Source organism: Prosopis cineraria, unplaced genomic scaffold (assembly GCF_029017545.1).
Source record: "Prosopis cineraria cultivar Desert tree isolate PC_DT_omini unplaced genomic scaffold, ASM2901754v1 PC9, whole genome shotgun sequence".
In the NCBI taxonomy this organism is placed as follows: Eukaryota; Viridiplantae; Streptophyta; class Magnoliopsida; order Fabales; family Fabaceae; genus Prosopis; species Prosopis cineraria.
The window spans coordinates 20,557,818-20,584,415 of NW_026555340.1; the positions used below are offsets into that span (position 1 = coordinate 20,557,818).

General features: G+C 31.7%; 1 protein-coding gene across 2 annotated transcripts; it reads right to left on the reverse strand.

The window, feature by feature from the left end:
- Window positions 1–13,400: 13,400 nt before the first annotated feature.
- On the reverse strand, window positions 13,401–25,597 carry LOC129320211 (uncharacterized). 2 transcript variants are annotated; one of them, XM_054965509.1, is made up of 11 exons: window positions 24,857–25,597; window positions 19,945–20,209; window positions 19,140–19,272; window positions 18,305–19,016; window positions 17,449–17,878; window positions 17,162–17,343; window positions 15,523–15,682; window positions 15,073–15,300; window positions 14,641–14,991; window positions 14,118–14,219; window positions 13,401–14,016 (listed from the first exon to the last, which is right to left on the reverse strand). In XM_054965509.1, exons 1-11 carry the CDS (start codon window positions 25,366–25,368, stop codon window positions 13,768–13,770), a joined length of 3,324 nt encoding a protein of 1,107 aa, XP_054821484.1. In that variant the 5' UTR covers window positions 25,369–25,597; the 3' UTR covers window positions 13,401–13,767. The 2 variants fall into 2 exon arrangements, with proteins under 2 accessions (XP_054821484.1, XP_054821483.1); XM_054965508.1 differs by having other exon boundaries at window positions 19,140–19,299.
- Window positions 25,598–26,598: the final 1,001 nt, after the last annotated feature.

Here is a 26,598-nt window from a genome sequence, read left to right on the forward strand (position 1 = left end):
GCTATGAGTTAAATTCAAATATTAACATAATTAAGAATCCTGTTAATGGGTAACTTGTATATGTGTGTGTGTGTATATTATAATTAAGCAGTATTTAATCCCTAATGTTCATTCTTGCCCTACTTAAGGAGCTCTCAAGATTTAACTCACTTGATTTTCTCCCGTAATATAGATGTGACTCTAAGATCTAATATTTCCTTTGGCATGAATATTGAAGCTAAGTTATTGAACATTATTTGAGAGCTTATAACATAGTTGTTTCTTGAGCATTGTATGCACACACACATGTGTGATCTTTTGCTTTACATTGATAATAGATGCCATCTGGTGCAAGTGTGCCATATTTTGAAAACCTGTTTTCTGCTGCATGTGGTAGGTGCCAGCTGCATAAATACCACTTCCTGGAAACATTTGATTAGGAAAATGACTTGTTTGTTTACAAAGTTAATGCTTTCTGGAATTCTCTTTTAATTTTCTTTTCTCTACTTAAAGTTACTTAGTGCTAGTAGCTCCATACAACCAATTAAAGCATATTCATATAGTATTTTCCATCTTTTAAATCATAGGTTATAATTAATTTGATGCCAATATGATCTTACTCACTTTTACTGCACGTAGTTAAATCCTTTGGTCTGTGTAGAAATTAAATATTATATTATTAGAAATATTATATCATTGCTGAGCATATGCTTCTTCTTCTTTTTTTTTTTTAGCATAATAGAATATATTCTCTGGATGTTCTTCTTTGGTGTTACTATCAAAAATATTTTCTTAGATCAATTCAATCTAGAGCATTAGGATATTTTACATTTTATAATTTTGGTGAAGGATCAATGTCGCATTAATTTAACTATAAGCCATTTAAGCGATGTATCTATATATACATTTTTAAAAATTACCTCTAACCTAGTTCTTCTCACACACACAAACATGTTAACGCCATGTTCAAATTCAGAAGCTCTTTCATGTAAGGGATCAAGGTGGTGCTTCCATTGGGAGTAGTAACCGTTGCCATTAAAACTATTGTAAGTGTGAAAGGTAAGGTGGAGTGTTATATATTTTTATTTTTTTGAATCCTTTAAATTTTACTTTAATTTATTTTATGTATTTACACTTTGAAATTATTCTACTGAAGCTATCTTGAAAAAATATTATGATTTATGCAAGTAGGCCAATCATTTGGACACCAATTTAATTATCTCATATTGGATCAATGGAACATCATAGGTTAATAATACCTATATAAAGGTTCATAATACCTATATAACGGTAATTGCTTATATTTGATTTCCAGCTTTGCTGGTTATATTCCCCACATATTATTACACAAATAAAATACTATAATATTTATGTGTCTCCATGATGATAGCTTCATTGAATGGTTTATATTCCAAATTTCCCGAGATAAGGGAAAAATAATTATTAAAGCAGTCCTTTTCAATGGGATTTAAATTCTGTGTAGCCCACGGTATTCTAACAAATTCAGTCAAAATAATTTTATGCATTCATGGTTGTCATCATTGTATCATATCATTTAATCTACTACAAGCTTCAAAATAATTTCCTTTATTTTTAGTACAACAAATGATATAATACTGATAATTACTAATAATCATCAAATGGATGATATTTTCTTCACAATAAAAAATTACTTTAATCCTTTAATTTTATGCAAGATTTCATTTTTTATAAAATTTTATAAAGTATCTTTCCAATATTCTAGTAATGGTTATTGTATCATATCATTTATTATGAGCTTCAAAATAATTTCCTTTTTTGTGAAGTTTTCCTTTATTTTATTTAGTACAAAAAATTATATAATACTAACAATAATACGATGATATGCCCATAATCATCCATTTCGCACATCGAATGGATGACATTTTCTTAATCGTAAAAGTGTGCCTTTATTCTTTAACTTATGCAAGGTTTCATTTTATGTTCTTTTATGTGTTTTTCTAGTCTTCTAATTCTAATACCCTTAGTTTCATTAACAAAAAAAAATATTGACATTGAACCTTAATTTTAAATGTTGACAAAAAATTCGCAAGTGTTAAGCTTACTTTTTTTAAAATAATGATTGGTACAAAAAATTATCATTTGAGACTAATAATGTTAAAGATAAAAGGACTGAAAATATATACTTTGTAAAATTATGGCCCAAAACCAAACCTTATGTAAAGTCATAGTACTAAACCTGCACTCTTGCCTTTTCTTAACTATATTACTAAACTAAAATTTATAAAATGATGAATTTCTCGCTTTGTAATAGACAATCCTTGGCTTAAACATGGAGAAGAAGCATATAACTATAATTGGTAATTTGGGAGGGTCAGACTTATTTTGGCTGGGCTTTAAAAAGAGCTTAAATACTCAAATATATATAAAAAAAATATAGTCAAGCCTAACTTTAACACTTTGGATTTTCTAACTTATTCAAGCTGGCCCAAATTATTAATTATTATTTTATTTTATTTTTTAGCTAATTTCAATTTTTATTTTAAAAAATTAATGTTTTCAATCTTCATATTATTTTAATTTTATTTTGTTAAAAAGAATTCAAGTATTTGGGTTTAGCCTGAATTTCTTTGAGTTTATTTAAATGACTCAAATAACCTTGAGATAAAAAAATTCTGTTAAATTTTCACATCCAATTCCAAAAATTTTTAAGTTTATTTGGATTAATTTGTTAAGTTTGGCCCAAATTGTCACGTATAAACTAGAGAGCCACGTGCATTTGTATGTGGCAAATATGTTCATCAGGTATTGATAAGCATATTCCATTGATGTGTGTGTGTACATAATACAAATTATTATATATGGATGCTTTAATAAATATGGGGGTGGCGGCTATATATTTATATATTTTAATTTGTGAATTTTGAGTAGGAAAAAAGTGATAAACCTATGGCAGTGGGTGGTAGTCTTTTCAAAATGAATCAATTATTCCTTTAACATATAATGTGATTTCATTCTTTTGTGCCACATGTGCAACTTTTCCATTTCTTTATTTGCTAGATTATAGCCGTATTTAATTTTTATTGTTTTTAAAAAAATAACTTTTGATCATTATACTTTGTTCCCGTCTTGTTATTATTCTTATATTTTTTTATTCTAGGTTCTTACATTTTTATTTTTATTATTTTAGGTCTCTCCACGAATAAAGTGTAGGGACTTTGAAGAAATCTAAACTAATGAAAAACAAAAGTATGGGGGCCTAGATCACCGAAAAAATATGAGGACCAAAAGTAAAACATGAGCAAAGTGCAATGATGCAAAGTTATGTTTTTTATTGTTTCAATTTATTATAATGGTTATCAACACTATGAAGAAAAATTATTTTTTTACAAGAAGTAAACAATTTCATTTGTGAGGAATTATAACAAAACTTCATTTGAAATAATTTATTTTTAGTTTTAAGGAAACAAACTTCTTACCAATTTTTTTAAAAATAAAATACTTGTAATTCTAAATTTTAAAAAAAAAAGGTTATCTGAAGGGGGAAAAAAAATCCAAGTAACTCTTCTCAATTTTAAGTTAGTTAACCAGTTACATAACTACATTAGAAATGTGACATGGCATAGAATCTACCTATATATGACCTAAAGTTTAGGTGCGGATGGCCTACCAGTTTAAAGGTGACATCTACACAAAAGAATATAGTTAAAAGAGTATAATGTCTTTACCAAATCAAATTTTGTTTATTAAATAATGTACACATAAATTATGGGAGGTTTTTTATGGCATACAAATTTAAAATTATAAGGAGTTTTTATTGTAAAGTTTTAAAAATTGAGTGAGTTATCTGCTTGTAACTTAGAACATAGATTTTTTTAAAAGAATTTAGCAAAGAAAAGTTAATTTTTTAACTTTTTGACTTTTTGATGAATGATAAACTATGAAAGCTGAAGATGAAAAGTGATTGAAGCGCAACAATAAACAAGAACAAAACTACCACCAAACATGTTGATGTAGGTGGTGGAGTCTGTTGTAATTATTATATGGGTATGTTAAAAGATTAAGTCCCCATTGTCTATATGAAAAGAATTTCAAGGATATAATTACATACTAAGAGTAAAAGTGAACTAATAATTAAGTTAAGGAGAGGAGAGGAGAGGTTTCATGTAGTGGCTAACATAGCCAAGCCGATTGAAAATTGATAATTTGCCCCGCATGATGTACATGTGATGTCAAGCACTTTTGGCAGAAATAAAAAATACTTATTTAAAAGAGCTAACCAAAAATGCTTCATCTTTCATAAAACAGTGGCTTGCCTTAGTGGTGTTTTATTTTTGTTTAACTGATGGATTAATGGTGATAATATCGGCCAATGGTATTTGTCTAGTTCGTGTCCTATAAATAAGCTTTGAGTTTTCCTCATCGCTCTTCCTCTCTTGCATTTTGCTTCTTGAGGTTCAATTTCTCCCTCTGTATTATTTCTATTGTTTTGTTCCTATTTGTTTTACAAAGAGGTTCATTTAATTTTGAGGAGCTCCTTATAATTGTGCTGGAATAACGCACAAAAACAGTCCTTGAGCATGACTCATTAGACCGAATTCTACTTTGCTATTGTCAATAGCTCCTGTCATTTAAATAAGTAGTTGAGTATTTGAATTCTAACTCTTTTATACTTAACAATCTAGTTGAAATGAGTCTATCATTTGTAATTTGCTGACATCCTGTTTCAGAAAAAATTACTTTTAATAAAAAAGACACATTTGTCAGTCTATCATTTAATTAGAATTAAATTATATCAAATCAAAGTTCAAGAACTAAATTTTAACTTGATAATGATTACATGGATCAAATAATTGATCTTTGTTTTTCTTAAAATTTAAAACTTGAGCAGCAATTGTATAACATAGCCCTGTATGTAGTACATACATGTATAAGCCAGCTAAGATGTAGCAGCAGCAGCAGCAGATAATAATAATGAGTTGGTCTTTAAAAAGATGATAAACACAGAAGAGAGAGAAAGAGATAGAATCTATTTTCCCGGGAAACAAACAGGGTGACTCTAAGTTAGTTGTGTAGCAGAATTGTAATTGTTACCAGTAATGGAAATTTTTGCTGTTTCTACACATCACAAGGGTCCACCATTAATGTCCCACGGACAAGCTCAGTCTCGTCAGACCCAGAGAGCAAGAAAGCAAACCATGCACCATCATCTCTCTTTGGTTCATCGATCAGTTTCAATCTCTCTCAAGTTTTTTTTGCAAAATATGCCAAACTAAGTCTAGATAGTAGAAAAATGGACACAGACCTTTGAAAGGAAAAAGAAAGAGAGAGAGAGAAGGCAACATCACAAGTACACTAAAAGAAGTGCATGAGCCAAAAGTTTTCATTTCCATACTTGAACCAAATTAACTTTCCACCTATGCTACTCTTGTTACTCTAGAATTTATACTAGAACTGATAATTCGGCAGGTCAAATTTATTTGGATTGAGTTTGAAATTAGGTATAACATCCTGAGCTTATTTGAACGGACTTGAATATTCAAATTGTTAATATTACTTTATTTATTTTTTTGATCAATTTCAATTTGCATATTAAAAAATTAAGATTTTTAATTTTTATCTTATTTTATTATTAATAAAAATCAGGTGGTATTTAGGCTAATCTCATTCTAATTCAAACTTCGTCCAGATTTCTTTGAATTCATTCAGGTGGCTCAGATAAGTGTGAAGTAAAGAAAATTTTGTTCTAAACTCTCAAACTTGATTTTAAGATTTTTTATGTTTATTGGGTTGGCTTGAATTACCTACTTTAGTTTGTACACATTCATAATTAGTATTTTAAGAATACTACCATTTTCAATGCTATCAAGAAGATCAAAGTTATTGTTACGCTTAGAATTAGATTAACGTTTTCATTTTCACACTAAACGAAAATTCAATGTGGCTGTTATTTATGTAACACATATCTTATAAGTACATGAATTCGAATTCCACACATAATTAATGTTGGGGTCTTCATTTGTAATAAAATATCTAAATACTTTTGCAAACGTTCTTAAATTGTGTTATTTGCATTAAATTGATATTTAAATTGTTAAATATTACTTTATTTTTTTTTTGATCAATTTAAATTTGCATATTAAAAAATTAAGATTTTTAATTTTTTTTATCTTATTTTATTTATATTTATTATTAATAAAAAATTAGGTATTTAGGCTAAGCTCATTCTAATTCAAGCTTCATCCAGATTTTCTTCAATTTATTCAAGTGGCTCAGATAAGTCTGAAGTAAAGAAAATTTTGTTCTAAACTCTCAAACTTGATTTTAAGATTTTTTCATGTTTATTTGGGTTGGCTTGAATTACCGACTTTAGTTTGTACACATTCATAATGAGTATTTTAAGAATAATACCATTTTCAATGCTATCAAGAAGATCAAAGTATTGTTATGCTTAGAATTAAATTAACGTTTTCATTTTCACACAAACCAAAGTTCAGTGTGGCTGTTATTTATGTAACACATATCTCATAAGTACATGAATTCGAATTCCACACATAATTAATGTGGGGTCTTCATTTGTAATAAAATATCTAAATACTTTTGCAAACGTTCTTTAAACTGTGTTATTTGCATTAATTTTGATGAGTGGTAATAGGAATTAGAAGATTGAGTTCTAATATTTGTGAATACTAAAGATTGAGTTCGAATTAAATATCTTATGTCAAGCGCTTTGCCATATATATATATATATATAATTAAGAAGGTATACATATAACTCAGACTATGACACCACGACACATGTTACGATACAATCATGTATATTAATATTTTGATCCAATAGCTTGATAATTATCGATTTCAGATTTAAGATCAATTCTAGTTTGAGGGTTGAGACATGCTATTACATGTTTTACTGGTCACAATTCAAGTTGATATGATAGAAACGATGTCTTAAGAAAACATTAGATAAATGTATTTTTTTATTTTTTTAATATTTTTTTATATATCAAACACACGCTTATTAATTGATCTTTATATTAAGATGAACTGATGTAAATAAAGAAATAAATCAATATGACAAATAATTATCATACGCTCAAAAGATTTAGAACTCACAGAGTAAAACAAAAAAAAATCTTTTATGTATTTCTAAAAATAATAGCAGTAATAGAGAATAATTAATGACAATTAAATTGCTAGTGAGAGCAAATGAGGAATGGTTAAATAGATATTATTGTGATGTTTAAATATAGTGTTAATATACAATTTGAATCTTGAACTATAAATTCAAGAGTAATTTAAATCTTAAACTTATTTGATACATTTTAAATATTAAACAATTAAATTTAAAGTAATTTTTTCTCACCATTAAATTAAAACAAACTTGGTACTTATAAAAAGATGGGGCTTGATGTTCGATTTCCCTCAAAAGAGGGTAAGAGAGTGAGGGAGTGGAATTTGAAGAAAATTGTATATCAGGCTCCATTTTTTTAAATGCAACGGAGGTTTGTTTTAATTTAACGATAAGGGCGAAATTGTACTAGATTTAATTGTTTAGAATTTAAATGTATCAACTAAAAATTTAGAATTTAAATCATCTTTGAACCTATAAATTAAGAGTTCAAATTGTATATTAACCTTTATATAAATAGTATTGATATATTCATTGCCACTCCAGCTTTTGAAGATACATGTGACTAATGAAATGTATCAAGATGTTTGCTGTGAAGGGATCGATATTAATTTATTTTCTCACTCAACAAATTATTAATTATTAATATATTAAAAGTGGCGTCTCCCCATGACTTAATCATAGTATTATCAGATACAGTATCCAGCATGCAGATATGGATCTTTATGGATATCATTATCACAAGCAGTGTAATTAATTATATTAAAGAAAAAGGCCATTTTGAATATAATTATTAAGTGCTTGATAATTAGTAAATCAGTAATTAGAATCAATATAGATAGCTTTAATGGCTGAGATCACCAGAAACACACATTTCATTGAGTAATGTGGCAGAAAGCGACTGTTCTTGTGGAATGTGTTTTCTAATAAGAATGGTTTAAATAACATTTTTGACTCTCAATTATATATTCAAAAAGAATTTGGTATGTGATATTCGAAACTTTTTTAATTATGCAATATACTCTTTAAACATTTGAAAACAGTATGATTATGCCTTCACTGTTAAATATATAGGTTAACTTTGACTATTATTTGACATCAAAAGTATAAAAATTACATAAAAGATCACATAAGAAATTTTTTTTTTGGTTTTTATCAATATTAATTTTTTATAAGAACCTTTTTTTTAACAAACTTATAGGGAACCTATTTGTAATTTTTGGAAGCTTTTTTTAGGATTTTTATTTCTTTTATATAATTTTTTGACTTAACTAAAAGTTAAAGTTATTCGTTAATGATAAGGTGCCATTGTATTATTTTTAATTGTTGAAAGGTAATATTGTACCATATAAAAAAGTTTAAAATACTAGAAGTTCTTGTGCAAATATTTAAATGGCAAAAATGGTATTTAACTCAAATTTTAAATTATTTGTTTGCATTGCTTATAAGTATTCTCTCATTAAAGGCAATTTTATTCAAGGCAGGAATAAACTTACTAACAATATAGATTATCTCGCCTAGGTATTGAAAAGCAAATGATAGATTTCTCCCATTAACTTGTTATATGCACATAGTTGAAATTTAAACTCCAACTATTTGTTTGAAGTCCTTACCACTCACACCACTAGTTGATTTTAAATTAGTTTTTTAATTTATACTAACATGTGTAGGTTTTAGTGGAAAGCAAATGGCATCTTAATTAAGTACAAAGCCTTGGTTTGAGTCTCCAAGAATGTAGAAAATATCTTCGGTCGAAGTACTATCAATTGAGCTTGACAATATTGGAATCGAATATTGTGAGATAGCTATATAGAAAAAATTTTATTTATTTTTCATTTTAATGATTTTTTTATTGAAATATTAAGTTAGAGTTGCCTAAATTTAGTCTGATGGTTCATAACTAGTACAATGCAGCGGAAAGAAGTCATCTCAAGATCTTGATATAGATCTAACTTCCATTTGTTTGTAAAGAAAAATATGGAAAAGAGAAAGTGGAGAAGAAAACCACCAAGAAAAATGTATTTTCGTCTATTTAAATGAGATAGTTTGAGAAAATATGAAAAAAGTGGAGGAAAAGAAGAGGCAAAAGAAAAAAGTTTCTCTTCAAGGTTTTCTATATTAAAATATAGAGAGAATTAAAAAGGAGACATATTTTCAAAATTATTTTCAAAGGATGCAATACTCTAAGCATGGAAGCTACATTTTTTTTTTCATTTAGATAATTATTGTTATCGTGAAATTAGTTATTTATTTTGTCTTCTCTATATGTTTTTTTCATCCACATGTAAAGAGAAAAATATTTTTTGGTTACTTTTCTCTTTATTAATTTTATTTTTACTCATGGTTTTTTTTAAATGATATCTAAGGATCCTCAAACAACATTAATTACGATTAAAAATCATGAAATTTTGAAATTTCAGAAAAAGACTATGGTGCTTGGTTGGAATTAAAATTTTTCTGTAGTTAATTTTTTTTCAATACTCATTTTTCATATTTTTAGTGTTTATCTTTCACATTTTCAATTATCATCTTCAATATTTTCAACTTAGTTTTTCATTTTTTAGTAGTCATTTTAAATGTTTTCAATGTTTATCTTCCAATATTTTCGGCATTAAGAAGAATGAAAAAAGTCTTGAAAAAATAGAAAATAAATATTGAAAAATTCTAAAATAAATACCAGAAATTCAAAAAATAAATATTGAAAATATGAAAAATGGGTAAAATCTGAAAATATAAGAATAGGGTACTGAAAAAATTATTCCAGAAGAATTGTAATTCCATCCAAGAATCATCACTCTTTTTATTCTAGAAATTTCAAGTTTCAAAATCGTTCTCTCATATTTTTAGAGGGTCCTGGAATATCATTTTCCTTTAATTTTCTTTTCTTTCATTTTCTCATATAATCGAAAATAAATGATTATTACTAGTGTGGTAACACTGTGGCTGATAACAGCGCTCCAGAACTTGAAATAAAGTACCAGTCTACTTTGTGGTAGAGTGGTCCAAAGTTGCTTCAAGCAACTAAACTGCATTATGTAGTGGAATCTTTTTTTTTTTTTAAGTCATAAATGAAAGGGAAAATAATAATAAAATATTTTTAAAATATATAAATAATAATTTGGTTCATTGAAATGTCACAATTTTTTTAAAATTTTTAAAAACTTTTCTGTCATTAATAAATTTATATAAATTATCAAGTTGTCTTTATTAAAAATAAATGATTCACAACGTTCCTTTTTATATTCATAACTTTCCTTTTTATATTCACAACTTTTTTCTTAAATTTTACAACAATGCAATAAGAAATCACAACTTTACATGTTAAATTTTTTATTTGCTGTTATATTGTTGTGAATATAAGAAGGAAAGTTGTGAATCATTTATTTTTAATAAAAGCAATTTAGTAATTTATATAAATTTATTAATGAAAAAAAGTCTCTAAGGACTTCAAGGGACTTATGATATTTTGATGGATCAAATAATCATTTCTATATATTAAAAAAATTTTATTGTCATTTTCCCTAAATGAAATCATATTATTTATAAATTATAAAGAATATGAGTTATTATAGATTTTATGTTTCGTATTAAAGTAAATATTAAAATGCTAACCAGGTTGGGTTTAACTTTAGTAGAAGGGGTTAGCTTCTACAACATGAGGAATAAAGATTTGAATTTTTATTGAAAAAGGCATTCATGTTTAGTGATTGATGTTGTGTCGAATAAGGATTGTTTTAAATAAGAGAATATTTGTAAAAATAAAAAAATAAATATTAAAATTAATGTTAATATTATTTATTTCAATAACTTAAAATTAGAAAGGCAACAAAGCAAAATAAATTTGACTCATTCTAATGATATTATGTTAAAATAACCTCTTACATAACTAAAATAGATATAAATAATATAAAATTTAAAGTAAATCCTAATATTTATAAAAAATGTCTTACTTTAAGCCTTGGGAAAATATGAATTTTTTTAATTCATATAATTTTATTTCATTCGATTCTAGTCCCTTTGGTTTGATTAGTGCATAACGGTGTTTTTGGTAGACGATTAATTTATAATATTAGTTCATATAGGTTTAAAAATACACATTAAAACCATGGGCTGGTATTAACGGAGTTGACACGGTAAAAATATGATGGCATGGAAATAAATTAACCCTAAAAATAAAAAGATAAAGGAATAAAGCTTTCGTTTATATTTGACTCAAACAACACGTGGGAGACAAATGCAAGGTTAAGTCCTTTTAAGTAAAGCTGTAAAAGAGTTATCAGAGTTAAGTACATATTAGCAACATTTATTCCGTCGTGTTAGCTCGATCGTGGTCCTCACATGTATTTTTAAAACTGTAAAAACTAATATTGCAAATGAATTAAACTAAAGGGACTAGGAACAACTAAATAGCATGATTAAAAACAAAACATAGTCAAAGTACATAGACCCACTGCTGTATTTTCCCTTAAACCTTTCACAATTATTATATAGAGCCCAAAAAATAGGCTGAGCTCTTCTAAATGGAGGGTTGAGCTTGAGATTTAGGTGCATCAATGTTTAATTAGGCTTAAATAGGTTGGCCTTAATGGCATTAAAAATAAATGAGCTGTCCCATTTAATCTTGTATGTATTTTTTTTATAGAAAAAATTTATTAACATTTAGTAAACATGGAGGGAGAGATATGAAAAAAAAGAGTAAAAATGTTAAAAAGAAAAAAAAAATCCTAGCTTAAACAAAAAAGAAAGTCATGAAAGTCATGATATTTTTGAAGATGATAATGATCATGATAATGCTGGAAATGTTTGGGTATTATTGATATCTAGAGAAGAGTTGTTTGGTTTAATTAGCTTTGCTTGATTTGATTTTAAAAGTTTGAACAATGACTTGGTATTTTAATTGGTTAATATTTGATTATTTGTAATTTAATTTATTATTTATTTATTTTAAGAAATTCAAAAAATAATTAAACGAGCATGAAGCCATTGGGGTTGGTCCTCACGAGCTCATGAGTCAGGCTTTGAAATCGGTATGATCTATTGAATAATTAGGCTTTTTGACCCGTCTGTTTTCCAAGTACGTACATACATACATATATATAAAATAAAGAGAATTTAGTTATAAAAATAAAGAGAAATGGACTCCCTGTCATGTCTTGCCTGTGTTGAGCATTGCTTGAGGTGGTCACTGAAAAAGGGAACAGAAAAGAGTTGACAGGGGAAGCATCTTCAGGCCTCCATTAAACAAAATCAACTTCTGAGACCAATAATGCATCACTCTGTAATTCACTATTATTGTTGTTCTTGTTATTAATATTAAACAATTTTTTTAGAAAAATGAAAAAGGACGCTGACTTTTTCTTTTTGTTAAAGCTGAGTAGGGTTATTATCATGACAACAAATGGAGCATGTGAAAGCTGGTCAAATGTCAAAGCATTACACTACAACTTGGAGGCCTGCCTGCAACCTTCAATTATATTACTGTGTAAAATTATTGTTTACTGTGTTACCCTTCAACCACCACTTTCATTTTTTTAACCTTCACTAAACACTACTATGAGATTATACTTTGACATGTCCTCGCACCAAAAATCAAGAAAACTTTGTTTACAAATTTAAGTTCTCCACTTTATTCTTAAAACACACCATCATTTAATAACTTTCTCAGCTTTTAATAAGAATAAAAAGATTAAAAAAAAAGACATAAAATCAAGAGAAATGCCATATGATAAGACAAGAGTATAAATTATATATTTCACATTGATATTAATAAAATAGATAATTCATACATTATATTTTAAAAAATAAATCACATTATTCATAACCTACCCATAATAAAAGTTATATACATTTTATAGTTCATAATTGGTGGATTTTGTTGGAAGCAACAATTTTTTACCATTTGTTCCAAAAATATTCAACATCCTTGCACACAATACAGAGGAAAAGATAATTAGGCCATTTTCAAGAAGAGATTTTTAATCATCCATTTCAAAAACCTCTGTTGTGGTCGGACATTAACATTAACTAAGCAAGGACATAAAATCCTACAAAATAAACAATTAACAGCCACAAACGTGCTTTTATTTCATACCATAAGGGAAGAAAACCCTCAAGGCTAAAGAACAGAAGACGTCAAGTTTTCTTTCTTTCTTTCTTTCTTTTTTTGCAAAAATAAAAGATAAAATCCAAGATAAAAGAAAAGGTCCACAACAAAATATGAAATTAGATCATGGATAATATAACATGGTTTGTATGTATGATCATCGAGGGATTACTAGTACTACGGCAAGCTCCATCTTAGAAACCGAGAAAAACCAGAAACAGAATTTTGTAGGCAAATTTCAAGGCAAGCCTACCAGAATCAGGAAGGCTTTGAACAAATTAATCAGATCCAGAGACAGCGTAAGTATACCCTACATTAACTTCTCACCATTGGCAGCCTGAAAAGAGACCTAGCTACAAAATTTTACAGATCTCAATCAGATTGAAAAGAGCCACCTGAATCTAACATCCTGGAATGGAATTGTACATAATGATATTATTATTCACTGCAGACACTATAGGGAGAAAATTATTCTTGAAAAAATTGGAGATTCTTTGTTCCAATGATACAACACTAAGGGACTGTGATCTTCTGCCAGAAGGAGAGGGGGTCAACCAAACTAACAAGTGACAACCTAACTCTTCCTAACATCTTCAACTTTTAGACGGCCTGTTTGTTCAAGAAGCATTTCATAGATTTCTTTTGCTGTAGGCCGTTTGGCTGGATTTTCTTCCACACACTTACGAAACAAATCAACAAGGAATTTCATCGTGTCTACTTCAGTATCTGATTTTTCCGGCTCATCACTGGATTGAATCATTGTGGGTTCGTTTAGCGAACACAGGGCCTCCAGTTCTTCAGTTAACTGTGGTGGTTTACCCATCTGAAAAGATCATAGGAGAAAAATTTAGTCATTCAAGATAGAATATTTCAACTACCATATGTTATTGTCTGCTTTTCTGAGAATGAAAGGGGTGAGCAAACCTGTAAAATGTCATGGAATTGTAAATCAGGTAGCCCAGAATATGGAATACGAAGCGTGAGAAGTTCCAGAAGCAAGCATCCAAATGACCAGATATCAGCTTCCTGTTACAAGCATTACAACCAATACATAATATATCTGGTCAAAAAGCAATTTTAACATGGACATAAAGTAGATTGAATCATTTTCAATATGAAAATTATGTTGATTATAATAAACATCAAAGTACAAAGCAAACAAACTATTATCACTTGTAAATGAAATTATGAATTCAATGTTCACAAACAATATATGCACTCACATTTGAAACTAGCTAGGAATACAACAAAGAAATAGACAAGGAAGGAAGGAACGAATAGTGAACAAGCTAGATATTCTTCTCAATGTAAAATTCGTCCCTAGAGAGTTGCACATTTAAATTGCTTATATTTAACAAATGCAAAGTGTAAACCTAGAATGACATTAACCAAATAAATGGATCAATAATAAGCTCAAGAGTTTAGATAATCAAGAAAAGAATCTTACCAGTCCATAAGTATTTTCTTTATACATAGTTCGCATAACCTCTGGAGCCATCCATCGTGGTGTTCCAGTGCATACATAAGGAGGAGGTGTTCCCACATGAGCAATACAGCAGCTATGCAAAGGTGATCTAAGTGGCACCGCACTATCAAAATCACAAAGCTTCACAGTAGGGGTGCCATCATCTTTCTTTCTTTCCAAAGCAATCAGAATGTTCTCACTTTTTATGTCACGATGAATTATGTGTTTCGAGTGCAGCTCTGACAATGCACACGCAACATCTTTGGCAATATAAAAAGCCAACTCCACTGGAACATGCTTTTCTCCAGCTTTTGATAACTTGTCAAGATAGGTCTGATGGAATAGGAAGGGACAAATCACAAACATTTTTTAAAAAAATTGCCAACAATAACAAAGGAATATAAGCTAGCTTACTCTTAAAGAGCCCCCTTCTATGTACTCCATAAAAATTGCAGACCTTAATAAGCAATGCTCAGGTTTACCATCCTCCGAAAGAGTCCACTTGTAAGATATTTGGTGTCCATACATTTCAACTATACAGGGGTGTTTCAGAGCACCTAGGATTCTCACTTCTCCCAAACAATTATATTCAAAGTTTTTTACTTTGTCTGGCGAACTCTCCTTCACTTCCAAAGTACGCACCTGAAACATCACAACATCACAGATAATATGCATTATAGATATATTATAAAGAAATAATCAGAACAACCAGATAAGAAAGCACCACCTCTTCCCATCTACTGCAATCCAAATCACCCATTAACATTATGCAATAAATTCATATTAAGACATATTACACGCCAATAATTAGAGTTCCATACGAACAGAACAAGCTAAAGTCCCAACAAGACTTTAGGTACCCACCTTTGCTGCAGCCTCAATTGAACCAAATTTACACCGAACTAAGGTACTTGAAGAAGCCTTCTCAAATTCATCACATGTAGAGAGAGATGGAAATGAACAACCAGGACCAGGAGTTCCATCAGGTGAAATAGGAACTTTGGTTCGACTAAGAGGTATATACCTGAAATAAAAAAACAAGTCATCAGATTCCAAAAAATCAATATAAATTTCACCAATCCTAGAATTCAACACACTTCCAAGCAACGCTTGTACAGCACAGTGACATTCATTCAGGAACTCAAAGTAGCATGCCTATCTGATAATATAGAGCCACAATATTTTTTATGCTTGCGTGAAACCGTAAATTATATGCTTTATTTGTATGATAATACAATTATTCTTCACACAGTTCAATCTAAAAATTAAAGAAATTACCAAATTGTCAGTCTCAATTAAGGAACCATAACATTCTACATTTCACAGGGGCAAACTGATCTATGTCTATGAGCACTAGCATGCTATTGGACTTACTGTTAGATCATAAGATCCGAAGTCCAAATTTCATCCATATGAGACAACCTGGCAAGACTGAAAGGAACCCATAGACTATAGAAGCAAAGACAATCACTTCAATAGTTTGCTCATGTTTTCCATTTTCTTTAACCATATAACCTCTCAATTTGCATCCGCGTATGAGCACATGAAAAATTAACGTCATGGCTATGATTTTTAATTACACCAATGATTTATTAATTAATTATCAAGTATTAATGTATTCATTAGATTTTTTTGAGTCTACAGTGATCTTGATGATAGTTAGAAACTTTTTTTCAATTATCAGTTTTTCTTTGGTATATAAGATTATAAGGTAGAAACTTTTATTTCAACATGATATGATTTGGGAGCCCCTCAGCCACTTTTAGGTAGGAATTAGATTTTTGAAAACCACGATTTTATTACAGTGAGAGAGATACGCCTAACACCATTAAGAACCATATCAAGCTAGGGCATAGGTATATGCAATATTTAAAGCACTAAAAGTTGCTTATGCACAATTTCAGGCAACCGTGCACACTTCACATTGGCCTATAAAAGTTTAAATGAAACTGTTCAGAGTTTGCTTCTACAAAGAAATTAAGGACTACTTGAGAATAGAAAAAGAAAATTTGACTCACTCCATCACCACTGATTATAAACAATTTCAAACACCAAGCAACATGTTTTGCATGCTATAGGAACTCATACAAAAATAAGAGAATGCCAAAAGCTATGCTTTAGCAAGCAACTAAGAATGACTAAGGGCTTCTTTAACAACCTATTCTGAGAACAATTTTTTGTTCTCCAAAACAAAAACAAAAACAAAAAAATCTATTTGGTAATTTGTTTTCAAAAAAATATTTTGAAGGAAGAAAAAAAAACATCTTTTAAGTGTTTTGATATTATTATTCTGAAAAACAAGAGAGAATGCGAACAACATCTGTTTTTATTATTTTTTTCTCAAAATATGTTATACAAAATACTAGTTCTCAGAACAATAAAGCAAAAATAGTTTCAAACAAGCCCTAATATTCACCTATATATGGTTTATCTTGATTCTCAACAAAAACAAAATCACATTTTACAAGATAAAGAAATGCTAGTCAAGGTAAAAAGTACAGACCTGCAAAAGAACTCAGGGTCTTCCTCTTCTCTTATGTCATGTGGCCGGCATGCATCAACTAACATTCTAACCTGGGTATCACCTCTATTAACCACAATGGTGTTCCAGGCATGTGGTGAAAAATCCAAGAAACCCCTAACAAGCTCACAAGGTATGGGAGGTTCCATGCGATCACATAAATACTGCACTAACAGAAATTGTATTAGGTCATCATAGGTGCACACTAGTAATTACAGCAAACAAAAGTACATGCAGTATAGTAATATGAATTAAGCAACAATGATTACCTTCAAAAGCAGAGCTCTATGTCTACACACGCCAAACTGCACAGATCCAATGGGAACTATGATAGAACTTCGTCTTCTTTTTATGGACTCGAGAGATTTTTCACAGATATTAGTAAGAGTAATGTCTTCTGCACTGTTTACAACTAGTTTAGAAGAAGCACTAACATCACTGCTGCTTCCAGTTGAGCATGTACAGACAAAAGGCTTGTGATAGTTTGAACCAGAAACTGATTTTCGTGTCCTTTCAACAATAGCACCTCTATCATTGCCCCCAAAATGATCTGATACAAAGAGTGCAAGAAATGAAGCAACCTGAAAGCTGTCAAGAGCAGCTTTGTTCCCATGTTTGGCAACATCATTTAACTGCTTCAAATGAAACACCAATGACTGAGCAGAGAGTGTGATGGCATCCAGTTCTTCATCTTTTTCTCTGATAGAGAACAAACAAACATTGTGAAAAAGCCAACATAATTATCATAACACTCTGCACCCACGAAAATGTTTTGAACGGCCATGTCAAAGTAGATAGTACAGACTTCATGTAATAGTAGTACTAATTATAACTATGACCAATCTACTATAATAGATAAAAATACATGAATACTGTAGTTTTACTGCTGAGCTCCATGCATTTTTTCCTCTACAATATTTTCATCTTTCATCTAAATTTTACCATCTCCATTCAAATTTTGTGTAATGTACATATATAATAGAATCAATAATTACGGTAATATTATTGTACATGTAATGATTATTTTTTCTTAAAAATGTACATAAAATAAAAATTCACATGCATTTGCAAGGAGTAACTTCTAGTTCGTTTACTAATAAATAGTAAAAAAAATATATAACAAACCTGTCCAACAAGATGACTTCACGAGAGGCAAGACAATGATTTTGCTCATAACTCTCAAGGGACATAAAAGGTTGATCACGTCCAGCATCATAAAAGCCATCTGGCATATGGTCTTCAGTGCCACAAAATGATAATCTACTATACTTGTAAGACAAAGATGAGCTATCACCAATTGGTTTTCTAGACTTGCATGGTTTAGGATTATCAAGATCTCTTTCTGAATGTCTCTTTGATTTAGAAATATGCTTCAAAGATTCTGAACTTGATACATTGTCCTGCCCACTAGGTCCATTCTCCAAGGGGCAAAGGGACGCATCTTTTTCATCTTCACTTTTACTAGAACAGCAATCCTTAGAAAACTGCTTCTCAATACCCACTTCGTTATTGTTAACATCAATTACATTTTCATTCCCAGTTTCCTCTGAGACCATCCTTTTAGCTTCATCATCCAGACCCGCACTGTCTGGTGGAGCTTCTCTGCAGTTTTCAAGAGCAAGACTGCCTTTGTTTTCTGATTCACAAATTCCAGACATCTCGATCGGCTGTGATTTATTTAAACCTTTCCACTTCCTGCTATTGTTTAAGCATTCCTGTCGGGCTTTCTGCTGTAAGTAGCGCTGCCGCTTCCACCTTTTACCTGATTTATGGGTTGCAAAACATCTACTGCTGGATGAAGAGCTGGTTAATAGGCTTGATGAGCTATTACGAGGTGCTGCAAAAAGAAATAACATGTGTAACTTTTGCTCCACATATATGAACTGAAATGATGAAAAAGGGAAGACTGCCCAGAAGAAAAAGGTGATTCCAAAACCAAAGGTTAATCTAAAAGCCTCACCATGTGAAAGTAGTCCATCATTCTCTAGTGAACTAGTTTCATTGACATCCATTTCTACAGAAGAACTGCTAAAATCATCACTGCTTTCACCTTTGTCATTTCCTTCCATATTACAGCAAATCCATGAAGGTATCTGAAGCATGTTGCGCAGCTTATTGAACTTAACAATAAAAAATCAAAGGTGTTAAATTCATATGACCAAGAAGAACATGAAAAGACCCCACTAACACAATGCCAAATTTTTAAATTATACAATTACAAACATACAAAACAGAAGTATAGATGGTTATGTGTGTGCACATGCATGTGCATAAAGGCCCCAAGTCATCATGTTTTGCTTCATAGGCAAGTTCTACTAATAGCTACAAAATTAATACCTTGGATGCACAAAGGCACCTTCATTCTGGGGTCCCCCCATGTCCAACACTGTCAGATGCCACCATGTTAAACAATTTTAAACCAAATACTTGGGAAAGAAAAACAGAGCATATCATACACTAGCACACGCATAGCTAAACTAACCAATAAAAACAAATTAAAAAACGCAACATTTCATTCAACACAATGATTTGAATAAAAATATATAACTTGCGTTATAAGATGTAGTTAAAATACACAAGTTACAAACATATTAAGCAATATCTTAAAAAGATCATAAGATATATTCAGAACATAAAATGACCAAGAAAAGTCAGGTGCAAAAAAGAAAGAAAGAAAAGAAAAGCACAGGACAACATGTATGAGGAAAAAATCTCAATATCTAGCAGACAAAGCACTGTGATCCAAAAAGATCATACTTAGGTACCTGAAGATTTAAATTCTGAAGTTTATGCATAGACCCTAGCTCAAGAGGCCCCAATGAAGTCAACCTATTATTTGACAGGTCCAAGTTCTCAAGCCCTGACAGAGAGGCCATAGTTGATGGTAGTTCCACCAACTTATTATTGGAAACTTTCAAAGATATCAAGCCATTCAAATAACTGATTTCAGAGGGCAATGTCTTCATCTTATTGAATGAAAGATCAAGATACTCCAGTTTCTTTAAGAGGCCAATTTCAGGAGGAAGGTATCTACGGCAAAACAGAAAGCAAAATGAATTAGAACTAAAAACACTGAGAAATAGACAGTGCACTGAAAATGCTAATGATCCAACTAAACACCAAATGAGTAGTAAAATGATAAATCATGAGGCTTGTGAAATAAATTAAGGATGCTGTTAATGATACTATCAGCTAATAAATTAAACGTCTAAAACAGAACTGCAATCAAGTGTCAAATTAAACCTATGACGGGATATAGGGATTTTACTGTATCTAGAAACATTCAATATTCCTGGCAGAGTATGGAGTCCAATTTACCATCCATATCACGTCCTGCCACTTTTAAAAGTTGACAACGTGAAAACTGCTCATGTACAAACAATGCATTCACACAAGTGCTTTTCAAAGTTAACCTCTTAATGGTGTGCCAAATTGATATCATAATAAAAAGCCGTTTTCATTCTTCCTCAACTCCTCTGGTTCCTTAATTATAAGCAAAATTCAAAAAATATTCCAAACAGTGGACCATTTGAAATCATAAGGCAGCAAATTTTTCACATAATAATCAAGAGTTGTAGCTTGAAAATCAAAACTTCATCTAAACACGCCCAGAGAAAAGGGGGAAAACCACCAAATCAGTGTTGGTAAGAAACCAACCAGATATGACAAGTTTATTTTATCAACATAAGTTACCGTATTCTTCAATAATCAAGACAAGTTAACAAATATATCAATCACCAAGATCGATGCGTATATCTGAATTCGATTTATAATTGGAAATGCTCAGAGATTGAGTCATGACTTATTCATTCTAGGCCTGAAGTCTCAAAAAGCAAAGCTTGAACTGTTGATATACATCAAATAAATAATTGAAACTAATTGATCGCACTATGATGGCATGATCAAGTATTTAGTCCCAAAAGAAAGTAAATATGCATCAAACTAGATAAATAATAAATTATAACCATGTCACCACAAATGCAATCAAACTATCAGCATAGTTGCTTTCAATATTCTCCACCATGTGAATACTCGCTAATCTAGTGCAATTACTTTGGGAGGGGAAAAGAATTGGCTAGACGAAGGAGAGATGATTATAATGTGGAAGGTTCCGATTTTAATTGAACCCAATAGGCACTGTTTAAACTTGAAACAGGGAAAGTTGGCAATCCAACTCAAGCATTCCGCACATACATTAGCTGCCAACGAAAGCAAAAATTATGTTATAAAATTGAAATTAGGATATAATTGATTAGTTAGTTAGTTAATATAGTCGTTGGGAAGAGCGTTGGAAAGGGACATCTATACATAGGCTGATAATTGTATTTTGATGTTTTTATGAAAGAAGACGTATTATTCAGTGACACCGCTACTTCTCAATCTCTCTCAACTTCTCCCCTTTAATCTTTTTTTCTTCTCTGCTCTCTCTACCTTCCTGTTCTTCTCTCATCAATTTCTGCTCTCTCTCAATTTTCTATCATTCCAAATTATTCTTATCTATCAATGGTATCAGAGCAGATGCTCCTTGGCTCCCTTTCTATATCTCCAATCACAGTTCACAGTCAAGACGCGCAGCAGAAACCAACAAAGCCGACAAGAAATGGAAGATTTCATGGTCAAGATCAAAGAAAACAATGGAAAGATTGATGCTTTGATAGAATTGGTTGATGGGCTTTCCCAACAACTTCAGTCCTTGGTAAGGGACCGAGAGGCTAAAAGAGAAGGCCACCACCAAAACGAACATATTGCTGAACGTCATCACAAGCATGAGGACCATAGACACAAAGATGGGTATGAACGAAGAGAATATAGAAGGCCCACTCAGTTCACGAAGATGGAATTCCCAAAGTTTACTCAGGAAGACGTTCTAGGCTGGATTATGAAATGCGAGCGAAATTTCAAGCTTGATGAGACGCCAGAAGAAACCAAGATCAAGATAGCGAGCATGCATCTTGACCCAAGAGCCTTCCAATGGCATCAAGCTTATGAGAAATCATGGGAAGGAGTTTGGCTGACCTGGGAAGAATATAGAAGAAGTGAAAGATCGTTTCAGACCTATTCATGAGACCCCGATGAGCGATTTAGCTCGTCTGAAGCAACGAGGAGTTCTAGCCGAGTATTATGATGAGTTTGATATGATCGCATGTAAGCTGCAACTGCCAGAAGAGTATTTGGTGGACATGTATCTCTTGGGTCTTCGAGAGGAATATGAAGGTCCAGTCCGCCTCTTCAAACCTCGGACCCTGAGAGAGGCTCAGAAGCTTGCGAGAATGCAAGAAATCATATTTCAAAGACAGACCAAGAAGAAAAGCCAGAATAAAGGGGGAGGATACGTGTAGAGTTGGAAATAAGGGCCGAGCCTAGTGGGCCGCCCATTTAAGCCCATTTTAATAAGGGCTTGAGCTTGAAAATTTGATGTTTTTTAAGATAACCGAGCTTCAAAGCCTGGCCCTTTTAAGCCCTAAAAAAAGGGGCTCGGGCCCGGGCGGCCCGTCAAACCCGTTTAACTTTTTTTTTCCTTCTATGTTGGACTTTGGAGAGTGGCCGAATTGAGGTTGGACTTTCAACCTCCAAAGAAACCCTACGCAGCACACTCGTACTCAGTCTTTCACTCTCTCACTCTCAGACCTATAACAGAGTTGGAAATAACATTTTATTTGTGGATGATGCTGAGGGAGATCTTGATTAGCATTGATGATGACTTTTGTCTTTATCTTATTTGGACTTCTAAATCTTGAGTTTATTTTTTAAATTATGTGAGACTTTGGTTTGATGTATTTTGAATTTTAGAATACTCTAAGTAAATTAAAATGTTAAATTTTATTTTATTTTTTTCCGTAAACGGGTTTATGGGCTCAACCCTAAGCCCTTTGAATAAGGGTCGGGCCTCAACTTTTGGGTGAAATTGGGATAACTGGGCTTTCGGGCTTAGGCCCATCAGGGCCGAGCCCATATAAGCCAGGTCTACCCGTTTCCCAACTTTAGATACGTGGCCCCCTCAGTTTTGGCCACCCAACCCTCAGCACCAGCCACACAACCCTTCCAGTCAAACACATGGGCTCCCTATAAGGGCAGTGGATCCCATACTAAAGGAAAGACACCCTCTTTACTTAAGAAAAGTGTCCCAATTACTCAAAAATTGGTCGATAATGTTCCTAAAATTCTTTCTGTGGACAAAGAAGCTAAGCACAGAAGAAAAAATTTGTGCTTCTACTGTCATGAAAAATTTTGCTGCCCCTAGACTATTACAGCCTTTGCCTATTCCTAGCAAGGTTAAGGTATGGGAGAGTAACACTATAGATTTTATTGAAGGACTCCCTAAACCCTTGGGAAAGGACACTATTTGGGTAGTAATTGACCATATGAGTAAGCATGCACACTTTTTACCACTCACTCATCCCTTTTCAGCTTCTATTTTAGCTCAAATTTTTATGGATCAGGTTTACAAATTACATGGAGCACCATCTGAAATTATTAGTGATTATGACCCTTTATTTGTTAGTGGCTTTTGGAAAGAGTTTTTGTAGGTTTTGGGGGTAAAGCAACTTCTTTCCACTGCTTATCACCCTCAAACGGATGGTCAGTCCGAAGTGCTTAATTGTTCTTTGGGAACCTACCTTCGATGTATGTGTTGGGAACAGCCCAAGCAGTGGAGTAAGTGGTTGTCTCATGTAGAGTGGTGGTATAATACCACTTTTCACACAGCAACTAAGGCTACTCCCTATGAACTTCTATACGGTCAGAAACCTCCTCTCCATTCTCCTTATTTACCTCATAATAGTGTGCTAGATGCTGTGGATAGGTCATTCACAGCAAGAGAAGAGATGATAGCTGTTCTCAAACATCATCTATGATGAAGCAAAGGGCAGATTCACACAGATCTGATCGGGAATTTGCAGTGGGACAATGGGTTTTCTTAAAGTTACGACCCTATAGACAACTTTCTGCAGTTTCTAGGAGTAACCAAAAATTGGCTCCTCGATATTTTGGTCCTTACAAAGTGATTCAAAGAGTTGGAGCAGTGGCGTCCAAGTTAGAACTACCACCTGATTCTAGAATACATGCAACCTTTCATGTATCCCTATTGAAGCTATGTCCTGATCTTCAAGTCAAGCAGAGGCATCCATCTCTTGACTGGCTTGAAATACCTCCTGTTTTAGAACCCCAATGCATTTTGCAGAAAAGAGTTGGCCGGAAAAAGAGGAGGATAATTACTGAAATTTTGGTCAAGTGGAAGCAATTACCAGAGGAAGAAGCATGCTGGACAGCTTTGCATCAGTTTCAGCAGCAATTTCCTCAATTTGTTATTACTGATCCTTGAGGGCAAGGATCTCTTTGAGGGGGGGAGTTGTTATAAAATTGTAACTAGGATATAATTGGTTAGTTATTTAGTTAGTTAGTTAATATAGCCGTTGGGAAGAGCGTTGAGAAGGGACGTCTATATATAGGCTGATAATTGTATTTTGATGTTTTTATGAAAGAGGACGTATTATTCAGTGACACCGCTACTTCTCAATCTCTCTCAACTTCTCCTCTTTAATCTCTCTTTCTTCTCCGCTCTCTCTACCTTCCTGTTCTTCTCTCATCGATTTCCTCTCTCTCTCAGTTTTCTATCATTCCAAATTATTCTTACCTATCAAATTACCATTGAACAAATAGCTCAATTGAATTACCAACCTTATAGAAAAGTGGCAAATGGATAGCTTGGTCAAGGAATCAAGACCGGCAACCTCAGTCAATATAGGGAACGCAGAAGGCCGCGGAGGCACTTTGGACAACTCTAGCTCCTTCAAACCCTTCAACTTTTGCAATGGCAACCCACCAATCCCAGGCGAAGATATCTTCATCTGCAAGCACTCCAAGCCCGTCAAGTTTCCGAACTCCGGCGCAAACAAATTGATCTCATTCCCAAAGAACTTCAATGTCTTCAACCGAGCAAGACCTCCCAGAGACTTGGGGATCAAATTGTAAACATTCTTATAAAAATACAAGCCCTCCACAGAGTCTTCAGCGTTCTCTAATACCGGGAACTCCACGGTTTTCCCAAAGACATCGAGAACCGCATCACCATTATCAAGACCACGGTCATTGCCTTCAACCACAGAAGAACCCGAGGGTTTGTCTTCTTGGGTTTCCTCCGGAAAGTCGCAAGCCTCAGAGGCGGTTTCCTCAGACTTAAGAAGCTTCATGTGTAGCTAGCAGAAATTGAAGTCGACGAAAAGGATATGGAAATTGATAAGTTTCACATGAGAGGCAAAAATCAGGTATGAAGGACAGAAGAACTTCGGGAAGTGAGAAAATTTGAAAGAACGGAGAAAAAAGGAAATTTATGACGAAAAATGAGGAATAATTATGGTAGGTTTGCTCTGCTATTGTAGGCAGAGAAACCCTAGAATCCAGACGCTGCAATTGCAGCGATTTGAATATTTATATTCTGCATCGAACCAGCGCGCCGTGTTTTTGGTGCTAACGAAAGGCGATAAATGAAAAGACGATAATGGCCTCACTTCACTTATGCCGCAGTCTTGTATGCAAGCTACTCGTTCATTGCATTGTAAAAGAGATTATATTAAAAAAAAGAGTTAAAGATAATTAAAATATATTGTTTTAATTAGGAGTTATGGTGAAAAATAGAGACATATTTTACCATTTTAATGATACTACCCAGTTTTAATTAATTTTTATTATTTATGAAGTAGTTAAAAGTGACAGTTAAATTAGTACAAGTAAGTGAATTAATGATTATTAGATTTTCAATAATTTTTTAAAAATAAATTACAAATACTACAAAATTAAAAAATTATAAATAAAATATTTAAGCTTTAAATAAAACACTCCGGCTGTGACTGAAATTTATGTTTTCTATTGTCTCAATCAATATTATGACTTATTAATCAGAATTTTTCTTTTTTTCACAAAAGCAATTGTTATTAATTTGTTACACTCAAATTATTTTTCCTATTTTTACTCACCCACGGTGGTCAAAGGTCAACAGAGGCTGCGGCTGGGAGATTTAATAAGCGGGTCAGCTTAAAAAAACATCAGGGATGTCCGATTAGTTAGTTCAGCATTATATTGCCTTAGTTAGATGTTAATTACATAATACTACCTCCATGTCAACTTATAAAACATTTTCAAAGGATATTTAACATATCAACATAAAATATTTTGATAAAAAATAAAATTTTATTAATAATATTTTTTGAATATTACTCTTATTATTATATTATCTTTCTTTAATACCCATAGAGTATTAAACAAAAAGTATTTTTGAAAAAAAAATATATTTTTAACTTAAAAAAATAATATACAAAATATATTTAATGAGCTTTATTAGTGTGTGTGATTTTATCTGAAAGTATATTATGAATTGAGATGGAAGGAATACACATAATGGTAATATTTTTCCTGATAACTAT

Coding starts and splice junctions, on each gene's coding strand:
- LOC129320211 (XM_054965508.1), bottom strand. CDS start 25,368: ATGAAGCTTCTTAAGTCTGAGGAAACCGCCTCTGAGGCTTGCGACTTT. Junction 17,879..18,304: donor GAAGTCATCTTGTTGGACAG/GTTTGTTATATA, acceptor GTTCTCTATCAG/AGAAAAAGATGAAGAACTGG. Junction 14,017..14,117: donor AATTCCATGACATTTTACAG/GTTTGCTCACCC, acceptor TGATCTTTTCAG/ATGGGTAAACCACCACAGTT.